Below are 23,618 nucleotides of genomic sequence, written 5' to 3' on the forward strand. Positions count from 1 at the left end.
TTGCTTGCACTCGAAACATTTTAAGCATTGATGTGATTTCCCCAATTACACGGCTCTGGTCCTTTTTCTTGGCTAACCCGACCCCAGACAACCCCGTGAAAACGAAAGAGGAAGAATCATAAAATTTATGGGTCAATAAATAATGCTAAAGATAAGATAAAAAAAAAAATATTAAAAAAAAACTTAAGTTATCGTATGTTAAGCTAACTAACATGTTGTCAAAGATATTAGACCGAGATAACAAAAAAAAATAAAAAAAATAAATCATGAAACTCAAGACCTAATAAACTAATATTGAATGATAAGATTGAAAAAAAAAAAAACTTTCAAAAAAAAGAAGCACCAATCCTCCTTGTAATAGAAGGATTCGAATGAAAACATTCATAGAGGTCCTTCGCTTTAGCTTACCACCTACGTGATCCAAATTCAAAGACCGTAGCTAACGTGTGATTAATGTAGAAAAGGTTTTTCACATTATAATAGCTAAAATAGTTCCACTTATTGAACAGGGTTCTATGGTCAGTTAGCGAGCCTTAGATGTCAAACGAAAGAATCTTCCTAATGCTCCCATGTCCAAATCCTCTCGCACTTACCCTAATGGACCACTTAGAAGAGACCGAATCGGATGACTTGAAAGCGGAAAAAACACTGAAACACGAAAGGTTTGTAGACTCGTGACGCTGAACAACACATTCAAAAACTAAAGCGCACACTGGAAAGATCAACTTGTAAAAAAAGACCGAACTTAAACTGAGTTGATATTCAAAATTAATAACCCGAGTCATGAGATCGTGATTAATTTGTAGGCAAACATGAAAAAATAACGGAGCAAAATTCTTAATTATAAAAATTTTAAAAAGCTTACATAAAATAATCAAAATAATGAAGATTAAATATAGTACAAGAATCAAATGAAAAAAAATAATTAAGGATTAAATTGAAGAATAAAATAAATTAGGAAAAGAATAAAAAAAATGAGGATCTAAATTAAATACAAAAATTAATTGAAATAAAATGTTGGGGAAAAAACTAAAAATAAAAAAATTAAGAAAATAAAAAAATAGTAATTAAAAAAATTAAATAAAAATTAAAATCAATACAAATAATAATAAAAAAAGAGTGTTGAAATTAAAATAAATACAAACTAGGTGATGATTAAATTTTGAAAGGTGAGGCGTAAGTACGTAGTAGTGAGAAAAAGAGAGAGGAGTAAACCACCGCACCGTTGAAAATGAGCTGCACGTTCCACCCCATTACCACCACCGCCCGACGATTGTTAAATGTTTGTCATGATTAAAGAAAATCTTTGGTAGTATAATAACTCGAAAATTTTATCTGGGAAGCTAATTGATAATTATTTCTCCAGAAATATCAGGTGAAATTGGATTTTAATTTTAATTTTTTAACCAAATTTCGAGTTTACTAATATTTTTTATATTTATTTGAAGGTGAATTTGCTTTCAAAATAAAATCATACAGAAAATTTTCAAATGTTTTGCATGAAATTTTTTTCAAGAAATTAATTAAGAAACTATCTTTATTTTAAAGGGAAATTGACGTTTACAATAGCATAACTAACGGAGATGAACAAGACCTTACTGATAAACAAATGAAACGTCAGTATTTATTATATCCTCTCTTTTTTCCCCGTATGAGTCTAAATAACAGGATGCTGTGAGCACCATAAGATTTTTCAGGAAAATCAGTATCAAAATATTTACGAATGAAAATCGGTATCAATCTGCTTACAGAACTCGATTCACAGAAGTGGTTTTAAATTGCAAGCATTGCTTTCCTTGGAAAAATAAAAAATAAAAAAAGACAACCTGTGCTGTACTGGTTTTAATACACAGCCCAGGGCACCCTAACGCAGGATGGAGGGCTGTAGCCTGCCAGCCTCCGTGACCCTGTCACCAGAGTTTAGGCCGGGGAAGTATAGTAACTTCAGAAAAACCTACAGCTTGTATACAGAAGATTGTAAATGGTGTCTCACTTGATGGAATCAGCACCACTCTTTCTAACGAGTTAGCAACATCAGTGAATTCCTATGCTGGTGTCGAGCTGTATAGATATATGTATTTCTCTGGCTTCTCTTCGCCATTGCAGAGCTTAAAACCTATACTGTAAATCCAACAGTGTCACCTGGAGGACAGGTAATTTCACAAACCTGGCCAAGCTCTCCAGCAACTGATCACCAGCTGAACAGTAAGTAAAACTCAATCTCAGTGTGGTTGCTGCAAAAAACAAACGGGTTTCAATTTTGCAGTATGTTGGACAATAACAATATACAACAAGAAGATAAAACAGTATGATATAGGTGATTCAAAGAGGACCTTATAATCTACAGTCTCTGCTCTAAAAGGGTATCTCACAATAATTGAAAAGACTAAATCAGTGGTTCTTATGAAATCATAACAGAAACCCGAGAAGAATAAGAGAATCAAAATTTTGCAATCAGTATCAACTCCAAGACCAAGCACTCTAACGAATAGTGGTGTACAAAGAATTATGACATTCATGTTGCGGTTTTCCAATAGATTCCTCTCCTACCACCTTTTAGCTACAGATTCTACAGTCTGCACTGCTAACTGAAAGGTAGTGCAAGAGCAGTTCATACAAACAAGCAATGCCTCTCTGATCTGGAGCAACTAATATTTTGACCATAGCTGTTTGGCAACTCCAATATAGATTCAATAATTTTTCACACTAATAGGGAACTTAATCTATCCGAAGTCCGTTCTAGTGATGCAACTTAATTTTAACCAAGGTATATGTTACTGGTGCAACAGGCAACAACAATAACAATATTCATGAAACAATTGAATTTCCAATAACATCCACTCTTATTACCGAGATAAACATCTCCACCATGAATACAAAATACAATCTTAATTAAACAAAATTAGCTCTCAATTCAAGGCTTCTGTAATGTTGATGTGGTATTTTCCTGGAAAATATAGAGCTCGAAAGTAGTATAATAATATTCAAATGAGCTACCGAAGTTGCAATACATCATCAAGAACAGAAATCCAACGCCTGGATCCCTAAAACACCATCATCATAGATAGAATAGCTACAGAACAGAAAAGGGCTTTCAAATCCTAAATTGAACTAGGCAACAGACAGGCTAAACATCACTCAAATAGTTATGTACTTAGAAGCATTCACTCCCTCTTACTTTGACAAAAGACATGGCTGTATTATTAAAACTCTAATATGCAAAAGAAGCAGCAATGATTCTAATGAATTAAAAACCCCCTTCAGATTGTAATCTTCTATTAAATGGTCCAGGACTTTAATCATTCTCTCTTAAGCCTAGTTGAAGACCACATTAATTATCTAGTAATATGCTCAAACTACTGCATACGCAGATACTACTCCAGATTAACTGAAGCATTCAAGAGAATAATACTCTAGCTCATGCAAATTTAGTTGCATGTTATAAATGAACTTTAAAAAATTAAAAGTGCTCGTTCATTATACCAACAGGCATCATCTTACAAAATTTCAGATGATTTTTCCCATAGAAAACATAATAATGGAAAGATGTTTATATATACCCACAGCTCTACATCTATGTTTACTCAACCCAGTAATTGCTAACTCGATCAAAAAGGCTCAGATCATTTCATAGATGACCACCCATGTAAAATGTATGGAAAAAAAGTACTGAACTACTTATTCAAACCAGAACCGAGGGAAAACTTACCTGAGCATACAAATGATCATCAAACATAGTAACAGCACATGATCCTGAATTAGAAGCCCAGCCATGAGGGCCAGTGTCATAGTCAGGTTTGGGAGCTTCAAAACTTCCACTAGCATTAAAATCCCCAGGGCATTTTTGTATGTTCATCTCTGCTGCAGGTTGGAATTTTGTATCGTTCAGTAAATTCAGATTATATGGCCCTGGCAGGTAAGGGTACTGTCCAGCCAACTGTAGCCTCAGTGATGCAGTCCCATTTAACTCATCAAGAATACCATTCATACCACTTTCTTGACCAGAACTAGATAGCTCAGAATGTTTTCCTGCACCAAAGTAACCAGAATAACTCCCAAAAGAGGTGCTTGCAGTGCACTCAGCATCCCTAAAAAAAGACATTCGATCAATTATTTAAGAACACAACATCAGGAGGGGCTATTATAGATTCCTCTATGGATAGGTAGATTGTTAATTTGTCATCTGTTCTGTGTTTATTCGTGTCCTATCTTACATCAAACAAAATACTTCACAAAATCTAGTTTGGTCCCCTACTATGAACCCATTTCCCCCTCTTTCTCTCCATGTGTATACACGAACTTTTGTCAATATGATTTTACAAAATGAAGCTTTAATCCTAAACTCAGAGCAAGCCCAGACATGATCTTCCAATAGGAAAACAATTTCAGCAATGGGATTAGAAGTTTCCTTTAATTGGTTCACTCACCTATGGGGAAGCAGATTTTGTTCCTCTGGTAACATAATATGTTGACCGTCATTATTAGGTATCCACAGAAGAGGTGAGAGCTGCTGCTCTGCACCCATTCTGAATGGTACATGCATCCCATTTTGAAACTGCAAGCAAGATTAGTTAGGTAACAACTTCCAGCAAGGATTTAGTACAATGCCATCAGGAAACCATCTGTATCAAATAAAAGCCATTCATTACCTGCGTATGGCATTCTAGTGACATGAGATGCTGTTTTCCCAAGTTTTCCTGGCAAAGAGGGAACCCTCTCAGTTTTAAAATGTAAATACAACTGCCATAGATAATCAAGAGATATTCATAGTTTCTGTTTTTCAAGGCCTGACTGAGTGTTTCCTCTAAATTGAATCAAAACTTTGCAGCACCTTGCTTTTGTTTCACTCTACTAATTAAAGAACACTTGAATACTCAGAATGGGAGGTAGCATTGCTTATTATTTTTTATCCCTATACACAACCATCCAATTTGGTTAAGAATGACTGAGATGTCAAATCATCTTAGCCTCCTTGCCCTCCTCATTATCCATTAAGAAAAAAAAAAAAGGAATGTTAAGGAATTGATCTCCAAATTCTTCCCAGCAGGCATAAGATCACAATGAGGACTAGGGTCATGGATTTTCTCATAGATAGGCTAAAATGCAGATCCTAGTTGAACCCGCAGTCAATCACATAGAGTCCAAGTCGACCAAAGATGAGATATAATCATTTAATCAAAAACATAAGAGCTGTTGAATAACAAGCAGAAAGAGTGCATGTGTGTGTGTGTGTGTATAATTTCTCCAAATGAACACCACAAGAATAGGCATACCTTATGCGATCGAATCTGATTAAGTGATTCCCTGAGTGAATTTTCCAATTGCCCCAAATGCTCTATGCTGTTGATCTTATCTGGATTGGTCCAGTAGCTGCAGAAACTCAATTTACTATTAGTCCAGGTTGGTGACCAACCAAAGTATACATGAGATCAAAAGATTTGCAGGTGTTCACCTCAGTCTCTTATGCACATCAGATAGTTGATTCTGCAGCAGTCTTGATTGGCTAGTCAGGTCCTGGTCAATTAAATTGCAAAATTTGTAACACGTGTCACAAGCCATCAGCATATGAGAGGAAGTTTTAAGATGTCGTATTTAACAATAGAAACCATTACCCATACCTCTATTGTTTGAGAACTGAAACAAAAAGAACAGGATTCAAGAAGTTTAGTACATAATGTTTAAAGAACATAGCCAGTTTGTAAGCTATGAAAAATTAATTGTGTCAGCATCAACAAGAGCATACCTTGTACCCAGAAATTCTGGTATATTAACATCATGGTCCAGCTTCTTAAAAGTTTTCTTCAGTGCCTATCCTCTCAAAGGAAAGAAATATTACGTAACCAATAAGAATGACAATCTTCAACAAAACAAGGTGATAAAAAGAGCAGAATGAGAGTTAATAACAGAGAAGGGGAGTGACTGTAAACGAGGATCCAGGGACTTACTTCGAGGCTCTCTAACTTCCTGTTCCAATCAAATAATAGAGCAGATAAATTCCAATTTGGTAAATATTCAATGCAGGCACAAGGAGATTAAAAGAAAACGAAGCAAGAAAACTTCACCATACCTCTTCGCCCTCTCTTGAGGTGTTAACTGAGCGAATTTCGTAATTACTTCTTCAATGCTACTAAAAGAGAAGAAAAAAAAAAAGGAAATTATTCAAAATTGTTGGTGTCGTCGAGAACCCCATCTTATGATGCCACACAACCTTCATATACATTTTTTTCTTAAACCAGACACGCAAATAAAAAACAAAAATATATTGGGGGTTGCACATGCATATGACAATCAAGCCACAACTCTCAATCCGCTTCTTATTGTAGCTAAACAATGAATAATGACAACCCAACTGGTTAAATGGTGTGAAGTCAAGTCAAGTTGCATTTCTGCATATGTAATGAAATTCCCAAAAGATGCAAAAACAAGAAAAGGATATAAATTTCATAGGCAAGTTTAAAGTTCAGTCGCGCAAATTAATTCTCTAAAGCAGTAGAAGCGTGGCATGAATGGCAGTACCTGCTTGCTCCTTTACACAACGAGGGCTTGCCAGTTGGTGAGAACATGAGAAGGATGATGTCTATGTCACATAGTATTGATAACTCATTAGCCTTCTTCATGATGCCATGTTTCCTCTTGGCAAAGGTCGCTTGGCGTCCATTTGTGTTCTCCAATTTCTTAATCTTTAGCTTAACCCTGCCCATCCTGCACGTTTAACATCAAAATTTCATCGTCAAAGGATGCCCATAATTCGAAACTCTATCTAGAATAATCCACATTTCTCAGAATCGCCACTAACCCATAATTTCATTTCAACATCTAATTTCCAACATTAAGCACGTATTTCAAACCAAGGATTAGTTTTTAATCAATTAGCATCAACATACCCCCAAAAGTTTGCAAATTTACCAAGAACACTTTCTAATACCTAATGAACCAAATCAAGAATCAATACCATAAGTACATTAAGACGAGCCAAGAATTTTGACAAACGAAAGTTGTTGGAAAAGAAAGTGGGGAGCAGAGATGGAAAGCAATAATTTTGACAGGGAAAAAAAAGAAATGGGATCATGGAAAAAAGAGAAACTAAAATAAATAAGCCAGGAGAGACTAAACCCATGTAACTATATTGACTAAAAACAAAAACAAAAGAATGAAACACTACCCAGTTTCCTTTTCGCGAAGAGAAAGAGGAGAATCTATGTATCTGCCCCTCTCTCTCTCTTTCCGATGAAGAAGAAAAGAGTAGTGGTAGGGGATAAAAAAAGAGAAAGAATGGGTTTGGGGAAAAGAAAGAAAGAAGTTACCTAAAGTAGCAAATCAAACGAGGAGAAAACAATGGATGATGGAAAGGAATTTTAAATGTGGGAACCAAGAAGAGTAGAGAGAGAAAGGAGAGGGAGAAGGAGAAGAGAAAGAGGGAGAAAGGGTTCTGAACTAGCTTGCATATAGGATTGCATGACATGATCGGGTGAGCGCCAAAATCGGTCACCAGAAGAAGCTTGAGAACCGGGATCGTCAGTAAGTTTCCCCCGAGAGCTTCAAACCAACAAAACAAAACATAACAAAAACCCACGTAACATCATAGCCGAAGACTCCTCTACTTCTCATTCTACACATGTCTCCGTACCTCCCCGTGTCAATAATGCCAGGTGTAATATTCATGTGGCCCAGTTAAGGCAACAGTCACTGTAACAGACGGAGCAAGACAGGAATTGATCTTATATTGCCAGATGGCGCCATTTTATTCGAAGATTTTGCGAGTCTTGGCTACTACAGAAATCCAGCTCTTTTAAATTTCAAGCCTCTCAAAGTCAAAGTCAAACCCCACCATAACCCTTGGAGGTTTATCGAGCCCCGCCACAGCACATTCGTGTCAATAAAACTTAGTTCTTATATCTATGTACTCGTTTTTTCATATGAAAAAAAATTTTATGTTTTCAATTTTTCTAGAGTCAAATCTTTTATATCAAAACTAAAAGATTCATATAAATTTTACTTGTAGCAACCTCACACACGTAAATTCAGGGCACATTAATATACAAGGAAAAAGATTATAAAACATGGAAGAATTTCATGACTGATTCAAATTTCATCATTATCCTCGTACTTTCTATTTCAACCTTGAAAGCCCATAAAATCTTTAAAAATTCAATTCCTTATTTTACTGTCCCTGGATTTGAGAAATAAAAAAGAAAGTAACTGGATTACAACGAAAAGAGATAAAGTTATCAATTAACATTAATTTTAAAGACTGAAAAAATCTACCTTGATATCAACAAGTTTCATTCGAGACAAAACAAACAACCTTAATATTGTTTGAAAAAAATATTTAAATCAAAAAATAATTTTTTTTTGGTTTGATTTTGTATTCTTAAAGTATTTTTTGGATTTTTTATAACTTGATAAATTAGTTTTTTATGTTATAAAAAAAATAGATTTTTAGCCCAAGAAATCAACCCATATTTTTTTGGCCACCATTGGTGACTGCAAGCTAGGTGAGAGTAGATGACATATTATTTATTTTTAAAAAAATGAGCGATAGCTCATCCATCCCATATAAAAAAGAGAAAAAAAAGCCTAAGTATAGAACCTAAGTATGAAGGCCGGCATGACAATATGTCATCTGTCGCTACAACTTCAAAAAAATAAAGCCATACCAAGTCAAATCAATGTGAACCTGCGATCAAACCTCGGGAGTAAGGTTGTCAAAAATGTTTTTTTGACACGACACGGAACATTCAATTTAAACTCGACTCGTAAACTCGAATCGTAAAATCGGAAGTAAAATTTTTTAACTAAAAATCGTAAAATCAGAAGCAAATTTTTTTTAACTAAAATCGTAAAATCACAAGTAAAATATTTTAAACAGTATTTTAAGCAACATCTTTTGCTCCAATAATTGTTTTCTGGTTAGCAATTCTGAAAATAAGAGAGTTCACAGAATAAGCAAGTTGCAACCTCCATTTTTTTACCATCCATGCTAAAACTAATATTTGAAGTTTATTACAACCATTATTACATTCCATTTTTTTTTGTCTTCTAATCATTATTACAACCATTTTAAATTCCTTGAGCTGTCATCAATTCGAAGTTTGTTTCTTTCACAAGATAAGTCTTTCATAGTTCCATTATAATCAATCGTCAATAAGTCTTCCTTAATCTATCTACGCAGTCTTCGATGGGAACTGATCAAAATGATTCAATTGATCAATGGGAAAATGATAATTCACAAAATCACAAAATCACATTACATTCAACTGCATCTTCTTGCAGCAAATTACATTCAGCAGAATCACAGGTTCCATGGGAACTGATCACAAAATACATTCACAAAATACATTCAGCAGAACTAATCATCGATTCCAAGACTACCAAAGCAAGCAAGATCAACAGGGCATTCGGTTCCAAGACTAATCAGTAATCACCGATTCACAGCAAACCTAGAAGATGAACATAGATTCACAGCAAACCCATAATTTTTTTGTCTCTAATCACCGATTCACCACCATTAGATAGAAAAAAACAAAGCTTGGGTTCTCAATTTGTACCTTCGTCTCGCTCTGGAGTGTGAGACAAAGAGGGGATGATTGGACGAAGTTGCGATTTTGGAGTCAGGGAGGGTGTGACCGTGTGAGACAGGGACGATGAAGTCATTGACGAAGCCGCGAGACAGGGACGAAGACAAAAAAGACGAGGTCGGCTGCTCGGGCACTCGGGTGGGATTTGTGAATTTGGGAAAGAAAAGAGATTACTATTTACTGCCACCATGGCTTGTTTCATTTCTAATTTTCAGCCTTCGCAGGAACTTTTGATAAACTCGGGAAAACGTAACGTTTTTAACGAGTCAACTAGTTTTTTCTGCGAGTTTGACCGAGTCAACCTGATTTTACTGATTTTCGAGTTTTAACCCCGATTCTACACGTTTTCTGTATTTTAACTCGTAAAATCGGATGATTTTACGAGTTAAAACGCATTTTTAACAACCATGCTTGGGAGGGTGGTTCCTGATATGGCTATTAATCATACAAAATAATATATTTTTTTAGCTGATTATTGTAGACAACACTAGAAGGAAATGTTGTAACATGTACTGAAACGCCCAGCACTTTTTTTTTTTTTTTTCCCATTTCATTATTCTTTGCCTGATTAAGGTATAACTTGTTAAAATTCCAACATCCAAAGAAATAAGAAATAACCTCTTTTATTTTGTTGTTTTTTTACCTTACAAATTGAAATTTGTGGGCAATGGGCCAACCCACAATCCAATTTGAAGGTCAACAAAACCGTGTGAAAAAAGTTATAACACAACAAAAAGGATCCAACATCCAAAGAAATACAAAAGCCCAATTATAACAATAAAATAAAGTGAAATCAAATCCTACCCAATGAACGAACGAATGGATAGTATCATCATGATGGCCCTCGTAGCCTAGGCTCCTCCTCCTCCTCCTCCTCCTCCTCTCACCAGCAAACAGCAATCTCCTTCCTTCCTTTCATGACACTCTCATAATGCTAACATGCAGCCAATCACCATACCCCCTCTCCTCCCTCTTCAAACACAACCCAACCCTCCCAAATCTTTGCCTAGCAAAGACGACAATAACAGCAACAATATCAAAAGACACTGGTCTTCTCTTCCGACAAAAACTAACTTACCTCACAAACCTTAAAATAAACACTCAAAAAGCTCTCACTCTAAACCCAAACATCCGTTCCACTCCTCTCTCTACTCTCCTCTCCATTGAAAACTGCCTCTCCTCCATGGGCTTCCACCGTTCCTCCATTGGCCGCATCCTTGACATGCACCCTTGCCTGCTCACCTCTGACCCCCACCTCCACCTCCACCCCACCTTCGATTTCCTCTTAAATGAAGTCGAAATCCCATTTCTTGATATCTCCAGGTCAATCAATCGCTGTCCCAGATTGTTAGTTTCCAGCGTGTCTGATCAATTAAGGCCTGCTCTTGTTTTTCTAAAAGAGTTGGGCTTTGTGGGTCCACGCAAGTTAAATTATCAAACTACTTTGTTGCTTGTTTATAACGTGGAGAGAAGTTTGATGGGTAAGATTGAGTTTTTGATGGGGTTGGGGTTTGAGTTTGTCGAGGTTAAAAATATGGTTGTGAGGGCTCCTGGGATTTTGACTCTCAGTGTGGAGAGGAACATGAAGCCTAAATTTGAATACTTTGTGAGAGAAATGAAGGGGGATCCAGGAGAATTGAAGAAGTTTCCGCAATTTTTCTCGTTTAGTTTGGAGAGGAAGATTAAGCCTAGACATAGAATGTTGGTGGAGTATGGGTTGAAGATGCCATTGTCGAGTATGTTAAAGGTTAATGACGGCGAATTCAACGCTAGATTGTTTGAAATGCGGCTGAGAATGGTTGAGGAGAGTTAACTTGATCGGATGTAATCAGTAAGTTGATTCATGCTTGCTTGCTTGCCTGTGTATTTTGATCGAGTATTATCTGGGATTTGTGATATATCGTGATAGTTTTACATGCGGGCATGTTTTGAGTTTGTGTTGGATAAGGCTGAATTTTTAAGTTGCTATAGATTTGATTGAGATTTTATGTTGATTATGTATCCTAATTTGTGTTTAGGACATAGAAAATTGTCTTATGTTTACAAGGTTTGATGCATTTTGTAGCGTAGTTAATATATAGGTTATACTTGAAGATTAAAAGAGAAACATTAAAAATAAATAAAAATACGACGTGTGCAGCAGGAAGTTATGCTTAGCCATGCACGATAAACTTTGCTGGGATGTGAAAATTGTCTTTCCGGTTCAAGTGTGAGTGTCGTTCATACAGATTAAGGAGCCAAGATGTTGATAATTAAGCCTGTGGTTAACATTGGTTTGGTGTGTTGCGACATTGTCAAGCTTTAACAAAAACCAAGCACTTTGTGATGTTTTACTGTGTAAATCTTTTTCCACTACCTGTGCTCTTTTGTGGAGCTTCTAAAGGCACTTGATATCCTATACATCATAAATCTCAGTGACATGAACCCTAAATCTCTCAGATTGGGAGACTCCAAGGATTAATTTTATTTCTCAATTTCTGTTTCTGAAAGGAAAAGTGTAAAAAACCACTGAATTTGCTAGTGTTGGGAGGATTTCTAGCAGTGGTTTTAAGCCTACTACAACGTGAGGAATAGGCAAGTCTGTAAGAAAGTCCTGCAATTTTGTCCTAACATTCAAGAAATACAAGTGTACCATTGTCTTGCTATTCATACGTGGCCTGTTTGCCATAGCTTATACCATAGCCATCAGCATTCCTAGGTAGTTGTAGTTTTCTGACTGTCTCCTATCTAGAAATGTGTGTTTCTATCCATTTTTTTTTCTTTTAGGAATGCTATCACATTGTCTGCTATACACTAGAGCTTTTAGAAATTCAAGAAACTCCAACACACATTTTAAAGCATGTTCCACTTGCTGGAGAACAGAGATGGTTCTGCAAATACCAGAATGCAAATACTAAGTTCTGCAAATGTACTCTAGCTTTACCATTATAACAACTTCAGAATTCAAGTCTTTCCAAATCCTCTCTTAGCGATACAAGAATGCCCTTTCATATTGCTAAGAGAAAAGGACAACAAATGAATGCCATGAAAGAGCACAACCTGCAGAAACTCAATCATAATTTCTTTTAGTTTTGCTAGATATCAAACTCCAGAAGCTCCCAACTTATAGTTCAGTTGTACCTTTCAACATACTCCGAACTTCTATGGTAACCTGACAAACTTAAATTTGAGAGTCTCCGCGCTTATAATGATGCCCTTTTGATTTTTTGTTCTGTCTGTTTGACTAACGAGTCATGACTAATCTCTGCTGCTCCCCGATGTCCCCTCAACTATTCCTTAACTGAAGCAACAAATCAATCCTGGATGCACCCTATACTCCTCATCTACCTCCCCCAACAGATCAATGTCCTTGAATGTGTTCATTTTCCTCACTAGCATTTCACCCTGAATTCCATAGCCATCATCACCAATCACAACCCAACATCCTCGTCTAACCTCATGGAGACTAATCCTTCTTCTGCTACAACAATGTTGCTTAACAAATTGCATGCGTGCACTGTCAATCTACATGTCTTGTGATAGAAGGCAATGACTTGCATTTCCTCTGTTTGGGGTTGCATGCCCCTTCTAAAAATTCAATAAGCTCCATGGTTCTCTTCACAGTTGTTCCTTTTTCATGCAAGCTCCATTAGGTTAAATGAGTTTTTCTTCAAGGTTGAGCTGCTTAAACTTGAATTCTCTTTCTAGGGCCACCTGAGCTTCCCACTAACATCAAAATTGAGTTTTATATCACTGAATAAAGCATACAGTCATTTTTTCTTTCTTTCTCCCTTCCCTTTTCTGAGGTATGAAATGGAAGTTGGAGCACAGAGTATCTTTTGAAGTCCCAAAGTTTTTCTTTTCACTTTTTGTTTCCTTGATGTCCTCAGCTGCCTGCTTCGCTTCTACTTAGATTATTAATTTCTGTTAAATTTTTTTTGGTAGTAGTTCTAAGAATGCAGCTTTGGATTGAAAGATTTTATCGGCTTGACTGATTAGTGATTTCTCATTCATATCACAGATGCATGCGAAAGTCTTATAATTTTTTCTGCTTGATTTTTTGTTTGAAAGATTTGGTTTATTAGAGAGACCTTAATGTGATCTCTCTTTATCTCTCTAATTAGCAGATCCACACTTGATTCACAATGCAAAAGTAGAGGGATCAATGTTACCTTTTCATCTACTATCTATTAAAAACAGTTAACAAATAGTCAAATTACTCACGTGCCACTCACATCTCGCATTTACTTATGAAATTGGAAGGAACAAAACCTGCCAGAATACCCAAAATGACCTGTTTGGTATTAAGTTGCTATGGATGAATGTGTATTTTGGGTGTTTTTGGCAGTTCCCCCCCCCCTCTAATGAAACGTGTCCATGGTGCGCTAATAATTTGATGTTTCTGTTAACTATTTTTAACAGAGATCGGACAGAAGGGTCATATTGGAAATGTTTGGTAACATTAAGGGAAAAATTGATTCCCTGAATTGGACGTGGTAAAATTGAGAATGAGCTAGTAGGCAAGGGGCATTTTTGTAGTCAACCCCTATCCTTATTTATCTCTTCTGTCAATGGCATTACCTGCAGTTGCCGATACACTCTAATTGTCTGATCCAGTGAAGTGTTCATATATATATAAAATTAGTTCAGTGTGTATCAATTCAGCTCCATAAATTCTTTCATCACTACGAGCGATATGACATGTGCACATCATTGAAGTAAATGGCGTGGATTTTGGGTATCTCTGATCAAGCTTGATTTCTCAAAGAGACTTGAAGCATTAATGGTCTGCTATTCCTGCATTTTGGATCTTTCATTTGTCCTGAACAGTGTTTTTTTCCTGCGTTATAAACGTCTCATTTTAGGGTTCTTGCTGACCAGGCAGCACTAAACACGGATTAAGTGTTACCAAAGATTGATTAAAGGTTATGATCATGGTGCATGATTGTGTTGTTGAATCTAATTACTTATCTTACTGGAGCCTGCATGAACTTTGCAAGTATCCCTGCATTACTAATTTCCATTCATCTTCACTGTAGACAATCAGCTATTCAACTTATGTTGCTTTGGTGAAGACTGTGAAGGTATTGAACCACGTTCAGTGTCCTATTCTGTTCCCTATTGCTCTTGGATTTACATAATTCTGGCTTTTACGGTCTTGATCTTTATTACTGACCAGTTAGTCTCTTTATTCAATATCTGAGCCTTCTGTAAGAGATCACGAATAGAAAAATGGGAATTATGGCGCTGCTGCATTTGGCTCAAACATTATTGCTATTTGACATGAATAAGTATTTGACACTGAATTTCTTTGACTAAAGATCCTTTGTTTTGACCTCCTGCACCATTTCATGTAGTTGGTAAGAAGTAATTAACGGTTCAGAAAGATTAACTGATTGCCGTCATAATCATCTGGTGCTTTGAAATTGCTTTACAGGCTGTTCAATGGATGCCAAGAATGGCATATCTTGGACACTGTGCCTTGTTGGTGGGGCCTCTGCATTGCAGCAGTTTAAAGTCACATGGTTTTCTGTAGAAATTCTGTCCTTGTTATTCTTCTATTTCTCTCTGGGCAATCACTATACATGAACTCTTTGTCGATCGTCTTATTATGTAACATTGAACCACGTCTTGGCATCCACGAAAATTTGTTTTCGTATCTCTTGGTATCCTTGAAAACTTGTTCTCTTTTATCCTAAGAGAATCTTGTATTGTCAAGTCTTACTCAATTATGTTTGAGCAGGTGCAAAGATGAAAATAAAGGAGAATAACGCATTCTGTGCATGGTAGGCCTCCTCTTCCTTCCTGATCAAGTGTTAATATGTTGTGGGACCTAAATACTGGGAGCATTGCTGAAGCTCTATTCAGTTTGAATACAGGCTCAAAATCTTGATATCCATCCTCGGTAATTAGATGGTTGAGGGAGGAGCTTGTGCATATGACAGCATGGGGACATCGATCGCACTACAGGTGACTGATAAAGCTGCACAGTTATCATAAAGTAAGCAAATACCCTGTCTATGAATACAGTTCCAGTGGATGCGTGTTAGCCAAGATGAAAAAGGTTACCTGTAAGCTATATCCCAACATAGCCTAGTCAATAGAGGTGGAAAAGATAAACATGCGGAGGAAGCTTTGTGAACTTACCAAACTGTTGCAATTAAGCACCGCGAAGGGTGTTTATGCAACTGACTGCTTTGGATGCAATGTGGCAGAAAGCTGCTGCTTGCAATTCCATCTGTAGGTTCTGATATATTTCTTCATAATACGATAACAAGATATTAGACAAAGGGCTGGAATTCCTTCAGGATGTCTGGCAGTGAAAAATGGTCGAATGTGTTTGAACATACAGGGAACTATACGTATCTCATTTGATTGCATAAACTAATTAAATAATTGAATTTTGTTCCAGTACAAACTACAAAGGTTTTCCACCTTCGTTTAATCCACTCGCCATGTTGTTTTCCTTCCGAGCTTCCAAACTTGAGGCCAGGCCTTGGTGGACCAGGTGGCACCCCGACTTGGGCCAAGGGCCCATATTCATGTGTTGATATGGATATAGCAGATCCTAGCGTGGTCTATTCTTCAGCTTGAAAATTGTCGGAAGTCTTTTTCTTGGGGAAGGACTTCCTAGCTTGCCTCATTAATGTCCCTGAATTCACATGAGGCATCGTGTTTAAGAGTTTCCCACATCTGTCTGTGTCTGCCTCAAGACTGGTGTTGTCTTCCCAAATACGTGAAGTGTGGGGTCATGCATTTTGATGTTTAGGATTTTGGATGTGTTCATAAAATCACCAGCTAGGCTTTAACCATTTATTTTTTAAAAAAAATGGCTAAAATAATTGTAAAGAGAGGTAAACGATTCATACCATGCACAAGGAATAAGAGATAACGACGCCGTGTAACTTAGCGGAGCTTTATGTTTATTTTTTTAATTTCTTATTCGTTATCTTTCAAGATTAAAAAATTCTTAATATCATCACTGAAAATAATAATAAAAAAAAGGGGGTAAAAAAGACAAGACCGTGACCTAAAGACAAGGAAACAGGTCCGTACCATTTGATCTTCACGGCACTAATTAATATCAATGGGCGGTCTTAATGGATCTAGCCAGAAGCCAGTTACCTGGATTGGTTGTAAATATTTAATTTTCTCAGGTGCATCAAGGGAGTCAGAATTTTGGTACGTAGCAACATGAAACTACGTTGGTCAAAGCTCTTTCTTAATTAGAGCTAGGACAGCCTCAGAAATAAATCGCGTGGCCGAGAATTTTTACCTTTCTCTTTAAAAAGATAAGCATATAATAAAATTATTTTTCTAAATATACATTCTATTGATTAATATTAGTTTTCTTTATTTATATAATACAGGATATGATATACGGGTGTGCTGAAGGGGACAAATTAGTCAATTAGCACAGTAAACGTAAAAAATTGATGGAAATAAATTGTTTGTTTTTTTTTTTTTCCCATGAAATAGCATGTTTTTATCTTGTCATGTTTTTAAAACAATGTGAAAATTTAATTATCTAACTCAACTAGTATACATATTCAAAATGGCTAGTGAAACCTGTTGATTAATTCTAAAACTAATAAGAAAAATCTTTTAAAATTATCAAAATCACAAGGCTATGATAAGATGTTTTATATGTAAAGAGTTTACTACTTATATAATGATGCAAGGGCTAGTATAGGAAAAATAACCTTTAAAAATTCTTATAAAAATTTAAACACACGACTTAATGATTGGATTAAAATTAATTGCTTTTTTGATATGTTTTTCTGAGATCTCTCTTGGAAACATGGACTTGTCACATTAGTATATAAATGTACATGACAGGTCATTCATGTAACATGTTTGGAGTACATTTTTATTTCGTTATAACAAAACTCATATATGTTTGTTTATAATTATCTATTATTACAAGCTTAATTATATCATTATTTAGAAGCATGACAAGGTAAAAGTGTTCTATTTCACTAAATATTTTTCAAACAGAATTATTATTATGCTTTTTTTATATATATATATTTGATGTGATAATTTGATTAAAAAAGAAGAAGAAGAAGAAGTTGCAAACGGAGCATGAAGCGTTGGGTGTGCTATGTTAAACAAGTAACAGCAATCAAGGGGTCTACGCACGTGGACAGTACAATCACTTGTTCTGGGAGGAACAATAAACTATTGCTATTTAAATAAGTTGACGATCAGGACAGACAATTCCTCTACGTTAGTAAAGCAGTGTCTATTCCCTAATCAATGCAAGAAAATCTCTTAGAAAATCAACACCTTTGTCCTTTCTCACTTTCCTTTTCACCTGTCACTCACCCCCCGTGCCATGCACACTTCATCTCTCCCATAAACAAGACGAAAATTGCCTCGCTTGCCCCTAAGGCTAAGGGCCTTGCTTTGTCTTCTTTTTTCCCCTGCAACGGCGTTCTGATCATGTTTTTACTCGGTAACCCCACGAGTACTATCGAAGTCAGGACCTCTAACACAGGGAGGAGATGAACTGGTGGGTCATTCTCAGCCCTCCCTTTCTGTCAAAGAGTTTTTATGAATGCGAGAGAAATGGGGACTCCTTTTTCACTCTCTTCAACTGTTCATCCATGCCATCCATTTGCTGTGTGTAGTTGACATCTTGCAGATCGAGGAAAGGAGCGGGGAAACCAGATTCATTTACCACATGAAGTATGAACTTTGTTCAAAGAAAGCCATCTCTTTCTGGAAGGCCTTTTGCGGGTTCTGATCGTTTCTGTGTATCAGCAATTGCGTTTCTACTGATCACTGACTATTAAGCCTTATTATGATGACAGTCTAACTCCTTTTACTTTAATATCTATAAGTGGCATAATAAGTCTCTTAGGTCCATGCCCTGTCTGGGTAATTCATGTAACTCAGTCTATGAACCACCCTCTCCACACGGCAACCTTTTCTCTGCTGACTTCAGTTTTCTTTATAGCTAGGGCTATAGCAGCATAGCTAACTGCGGTCACTTGTACTGCAACCCCTGCTCTTTATTACTTCAGTTTTTTTTTTTAAAAAAATAATATTGGAAACTGTCTCTGTCATACAAATATTTTAAAAATATCACAGGTACAGTTGGGAAAAACAAGAAGTAGATAAATGAAAACAAAATGATAAGAGAAAAACACATTTTTAGAATAAAACGCTATAAAATTAAATACTAATAAAAAACGAACTAATTATTTTTAATACGACAAAGATTAATTAAGTAATTTTAATAAATAACAGAGATTAGTTTGCAATTAACTCAGGACACGCATATCCATGTAAAAAAGGATCGCGAACCACTTACAGCAAACAATTACTAACGGCAAGAGCATATGCAATATAATTATACCAAATCCATGACATTTATGTGGAGTCGGGATTGACGTGAGACACAAGACTATTTTGATTGATTGATTGATGCGGTTGATTGGTGCAGTAATTCAGTACGTCGAGATGGAGCATGATTATTCTTAGGCTGGCTCTGGACTCGGTTCTTGACTTCACGCAGAATTTTTCTCAAAACCAAGAATCATCGATGTAGGAGCACGGACGAGTAGTTCAAAAATATCATCTGTAAGCAAACATATTTCCTCCTCTAATTTCTAAGAGAAAGGAGGAACACTTCCAGCCATTACACAATCACACCAGCAAGAACAATTCCTTGAGCAGGGAAAAGTCGTCGTTGCATATGCTAATAGGTTCAACCGTGAGCAGAACTAGTGCTAAGCCTATTTTCTTCTTCTATTGTTTCTTAACTCTCCTAGAAACATTTATGTCTTCTGTGTTTGGTTGTGTGATGTAATGTATTGTCTCTTTACAAAAATGCATTTATTGTGAAAATACATTGATTTGATATTTTTTAATGTATCAAAAATTATCTATATACATCCCAGAATGTATCTACACAGATTTGATTATATATACTTGTTCGAGTCTCTCACAAACAGCTCCTGAAGAACTGGTCCAGGCATAAAAGCCACATCTCACGTGGTAAGGGGCAAGGCGACTTAAAGTTGCTGTTAGGCCTCGGGACAGGGGTTAGCTGACTCTCACACCTGATATCCAACATGCGAGGGGAGGAGGAGGCCATAACATATGATGTTTAATATTGCCTGTGCATGGTATTTTCCCCTTCTTTTTCCTTGTTTTGAGCTCCAAGGAGCAATGCTTTTGCCCTTGAAATCCACGATTAATCGCGTCTTGTTCTTGAGGGTTATGGGGTACCCAAAAGCGACAAAGGCACAACCTTACATCCCATCCCATGTAGTTCCAAGGGAACATCCCCAACAGAATCTCATGGAAAAGCCCTACTATTTATACGGCGGGCCATGCCGCATTTATACCACACACCTCTGCGACTCTTTTATAATTTCAAGCATTTTGGAGATCTGATTAGGCCAGCCATCCTTATTCTTATGCTCAACACATGTTTCTTTCTTTCATGTTCAACACAATCATGACCAACTCCATCACATGAGCTCGGGGCGTTGAGGGAACAAATCCCCTTCTCGACAGCAAACCTCTCTCCCATTCGTATCCAAACATAGGATGCTGCCAACAGCTTCTTCCAACATTTTTTGCTTCTTGGTCCGCTAAACCAACAACATGTTTCTTCTAAAGTTTCACGTCATGTCACGATCGAGCACACCAGCTCTCTAATATTTTGACGCAGTTCATTCAAACCATTTCTTCCTATTGTGCATGATTTTAGAAACAACATCCCCAATTGTTTTAGTGAAGACGTCTGTCTTGGTTTTTTCATTATTTTTATCTACAATGATCAGTTGAGTTTGAATTATATATAGCTTGTATAATTATATATATCTGTTTTCGTCTGAAATTACAAGTCCATGATCACCCCCGCGCGCATCTACATTGATTATCGAGTGTTTTGTACTTTAATCAATACTTGCATACACCATTGCAAGGCTTATCATAAGCATGTTTCTTCTGTTAGAAAATTAATATCTGTATAGATATACATGTTGATTATATACCACCAAAAAACTAAAAGAGATGTTGATTTACCGTTGGAACATTAGTCATTTTAATAATTAATTTAACCGACTTATATTGGTTAATCTTCATATAATTATTTTTATTACTAAGAAAAAATAAACAATGCTTAAAATATGTTTTTTTTATAAAAAAAAACTAATTGGATAACCTGCATAACCCGCATGCAGTTTATTTAGTTGAATAACAAGAACAGTTTAATTTTTGTATTCATCTGCTCTTGAAAGTATCTTATCAGATTTATTTCGTTCGAAGCTCATGCATCCCTTCCATTCAAAATTAATTTCAAACCACACGGCATTTGGAAACCATGAAAGTTGTGACTACCCATTTGTAACATAACTCCACAGAATTTTGAATATCAATGCATGGCTAATCTCGATCAGTTGTTCCACCCAAGTTTATATATATAATTGAAGAGATTTCTTCCCAAAACTTTGTTTTCTATAGATAAAATCCTTGTATTTTGTCCATTTATCAATCAGGTCCTTCTATCTTTTGTCAGAAAAAATAATGAAAATTTGTATTTATTGTGTAAGACTTCAATTAATTAACCCTTGTCGTTTTCAAGTGGTGTTGACAGTCTTAAAGGATTACTGTACGGTTCTTGATGCAATGCTTGGAATTGATGCAGTTTCACTATCAAACACGTATTTCTTTGGTTAGTCCCTCTTCTATTTTGATTTTGCCAATCCAGCTCTCACCATTTATGTTTGTTCATGCAAATTCTCGCAGGCAAAGTGCACTGTGAACCTTCCATCCAAGTCAAACCACTGAGATATTTTAATAGTTTTTTTTATTGTAGTTTAACTATATTTTTTTTATTTTTTTTAGTTTTAAATTGATATTTTAATAGTGTTTTATTATTATTTTGAAATGCTTATATTAAAAATAAAAAAATATATTTTAAAATAAAAACGTTTTTAAGAACCAAAATTTCCCAAGATACAGACAGGCTCTAAGATGCATACAGGGGACAATTTTAGTCAAACTTAACATTTGACCTGAACTTGTACGAGAGTGGATGCAAGGTTCACCCTATGAGGAGTTGGGTTAACAAAATGGAAATAACCAACAAGATCATTTATTAACCTTTCTAGTTTTGTATCTGAAATACGAGTGGGAGAGAGGTACACATACATACATACATACATACATACACATTGGAATCTTGTTCTCTTCCTAACAGGGATTCGTCCTGCCTCGTGACTGCACGCTCTGTGGGTGAGAGTGTGGGGGCTCCAGATGAAGACAAAGGACATGGAAACCAGCGTAGGAGAGGCATCCTAAGTTTGTAACGAGGCAGGTCAGGGACAATAATTGAAGATACAGAGGCCCATGCAAACACTGACCATATACCGTGTGGGTGTGTGGGTGTGTATACTTCCACACGAGAAAACAAGGGCACACGTGGGAATGGAAGGGCAGATGCAGACGGCAGATGAGATCAAAAGAAGAAAAGCACAGAGTTTCTATTTTGGAATTACCAGAGGTAAAGATTTGAATGATGATAGCAAATATACAGCAATATTTTTACATGCCATGTTTCCGCAACCTGGTTCCGTTTGCTGTCTGAAAAGTTTGAGACCAAGTGCTTTTCTACGAGAACACGTATACACGTGTACATACAACATGGTCCCTCTGCAGGTTTAAGAGTTTGCAATTAGCTCCCCATTTATGAGGTCCCGTGCAAGCCATATCTTGAATTTAGTCCTTGAAGGGCCTCTATTTCCTATGTTCACCGCTCGGTTTTATTACTTATTTTATTATAATATTGTTGCTTTGCTCTTTCTACTGGACAGTCGCTGCTTCACTTCTGCAAATTGCAGATCGTGGCGGGTTAGACTTGAGCTTGCTGCTTATATCATGTTATCGTTGGGTTTTTACCACTTTCATCGTTTCGGTTCTTTTTTTTTTGGTTTATGTTTGCCATCTGTTTCTACAGTCCCTGCTTTAGCTCTTTTTTGGGAGTTTGTGATGGCCTCATAGCTCTCCTACTGGTTGATTATTGTGTTCCCATTCTCCCTTGAATTAAGATTTGATCCCTTTCAGCCGACGAAGGAAAAAGCTCCCGAAGTAGCCCTTTATTCAAAATCAACGAAGATTTCGCATATTTATATACCATAAACGTTCTTTCTTTGTTTCTTTCTTTCAAAAATAGAGATTTTCATTGATAGGAGAAGAGAGAGAGGTTTCTACATATCGAATTGAAGCCAGTATGAATTATATCAATATTAATACGTGCAAAATGGCTTGAATATCATTATATAAACTTCAAAAAAATGTACAGAATAGATTATATACAAGTAAAAATAGAATCTGATCTAAAATTGTTGTACAGGCTAACGTATGCTCTTCTTTTTTAACAACTCACCCCAGCAGCTTTGATATCTTGAAAAATCTTCCTGGCTAGTCATTTTTGTCCAGATAATTTAGACTTTAAACCATTAAAACTTTAAACATGTATTCACTGCAACATAGAAACTCACCAACATGAGAATAAAAACAACACAAGCAAATAAATAAAATAAGAACTTTCAAAATGAGTAAAAATATTAGATAAACTGGAAAAAAACCCATCAAATCAAGTAGCATAGTCACTACATTTGATATTATCTAAGAAAAATAAAATGAGAAATAATGCTGTCGCCAATGAATCTATCACTGGAAGCATATATATATACATGGAAGAAAAAAAAACTCTTAGGGTAGAGTAGAGGAGAAAAACTCCTAGGGTCTTTGTAGCTCAATACTCGGTTTTTTCAACGAATAGGATAAGATTTCAGTATTTCCTTTCCGTATGATTTTAATTGATTGAATTCTTTTTTAACTCAGTCAAAATTTCTCTTTCGTAAGAAGTTAAAATATTTATTTTATTCAACTTATTAATTCTAATTTATATCACCTACTCTTTTCTTTTTTTAAAAAAAAAAAAACTCATTTTTTTTTTATCAAATATACCTGTAACTTGACTCAATATTGTCATTAGATTATTTATAAAAAAAACATTTGAATTATAATTCAAAAAAA

The 23,618-nt window shown here is 35.9% G+C and overlaps 2 protein-coding genes across 16 annotated transcripts; one reads left to right on the forward strand and one right to left on the reverse strand.

The window, feature by feature from the left end:
- Nucleotides 1–1,599: 1,599 nt before the first annotated feature.
- LOC118043032 (agamous-like MADS-box protein AGL30) lies at nt 1,600–7,577 on the reverse strand. Of its 6 annotated transcripts, XM_035050832.2 has the most exons (12): nt 7,305–7,575; nt 6,517–6,702; nt 6,068–6,127; nt 5,946–5,964; nt 5,744–5,808; nt 5,619–5,634; nt 5,453–5,514; nt 5,274–5,370; nt 4,650–4,697; nt 4,428–4,555; nt 3,710–4,088; nt 1,600–2,234 (listed from the first exon to the last, which is right to left on the reverse strand). In XM_035050832.2, the coding sequence occupies exons 1-12, from the start codon at nt 7,460–7,462 to the stop codon at nt 2,223–2,225; spliced, it is 1,230 nt and encodes a 409-aa protein (XP_034906723.1). In that variant the 5' UTR covers nt 7,463–7,575; the 3' UTR covers nt 1,600–2,222. The 6 variants fall into 6 exon arrangements, with proteins under 6 accessions (XP_034906723.1, XP_034906722.1, XP_034906721.1 ...); XM_035050831.2 differs by lacking the exon at nt 1,600–2,234 and having other exon boundaries at nt 2,242–4,088; nt 6,068–6,124; nt 7,305–7,577; XM_035050830.2 differs by lacking the exon at nt 1,600–2,234 and having other exon boundaries at nt 2,242–4,088; nt 7,305–7,576.
- A 2,811-nt stretch (nt 7,578–10,388) lies between these two features.
- LOC118043033 (transcription termination factor MTEF1, chloroplastic) lies at nt 10,389–15,904 on the forward strand. 10 transcript variants are annotated; one of them, XR_004686559.2, is made up of 4 exons: nt 10,389–11,409; nt 14,597–14,641; nt 14,995–15,343; nt 15,426–15,904. XR_004686559.2 is itself a non-coding variant. In XM_073412060.1 (2 exons), exon 1 carries the CDS (start codon nt 10,510–10,512, stop codon nt 11,389–11,391), a length of 882 nt encoding a protein of 293 aa, XP_073268161.1. In that variant the 5' UTR covers nt 10,389–10,509; the 3' UTR covers nt 11,392–11,409; nt 14,995–15,904. The 10 variants fall into 10 exon arrangements, 2 of the variants coding, with proteins under 2 accessions (XP_073268161.1, XP_034906726.1); XR_004686560.2 differs by having other exon boundaries at nt 15,437–15,904; XR_004686557.2 differs by having other exon boundaries at nt 15,301–15,343.
- Nucleotides 15,905–23,618: the final 7,714 nt, after the last annotated feature.

Source organism: Populus alba, chromosome 10, assembly GCF_005239225.2.
Source record: "Populus alba chromosome 10, ASM523922v2, whole genome shotgun sequence".
In the NCBI taxonomy this organism is placed as follows: domain Eukaryota; kingdom Viridiplantae; phylum Streptophyta; class Magnoliopsida; order Malpighiales; family Salicaceae; genus Populus; species Populus alba.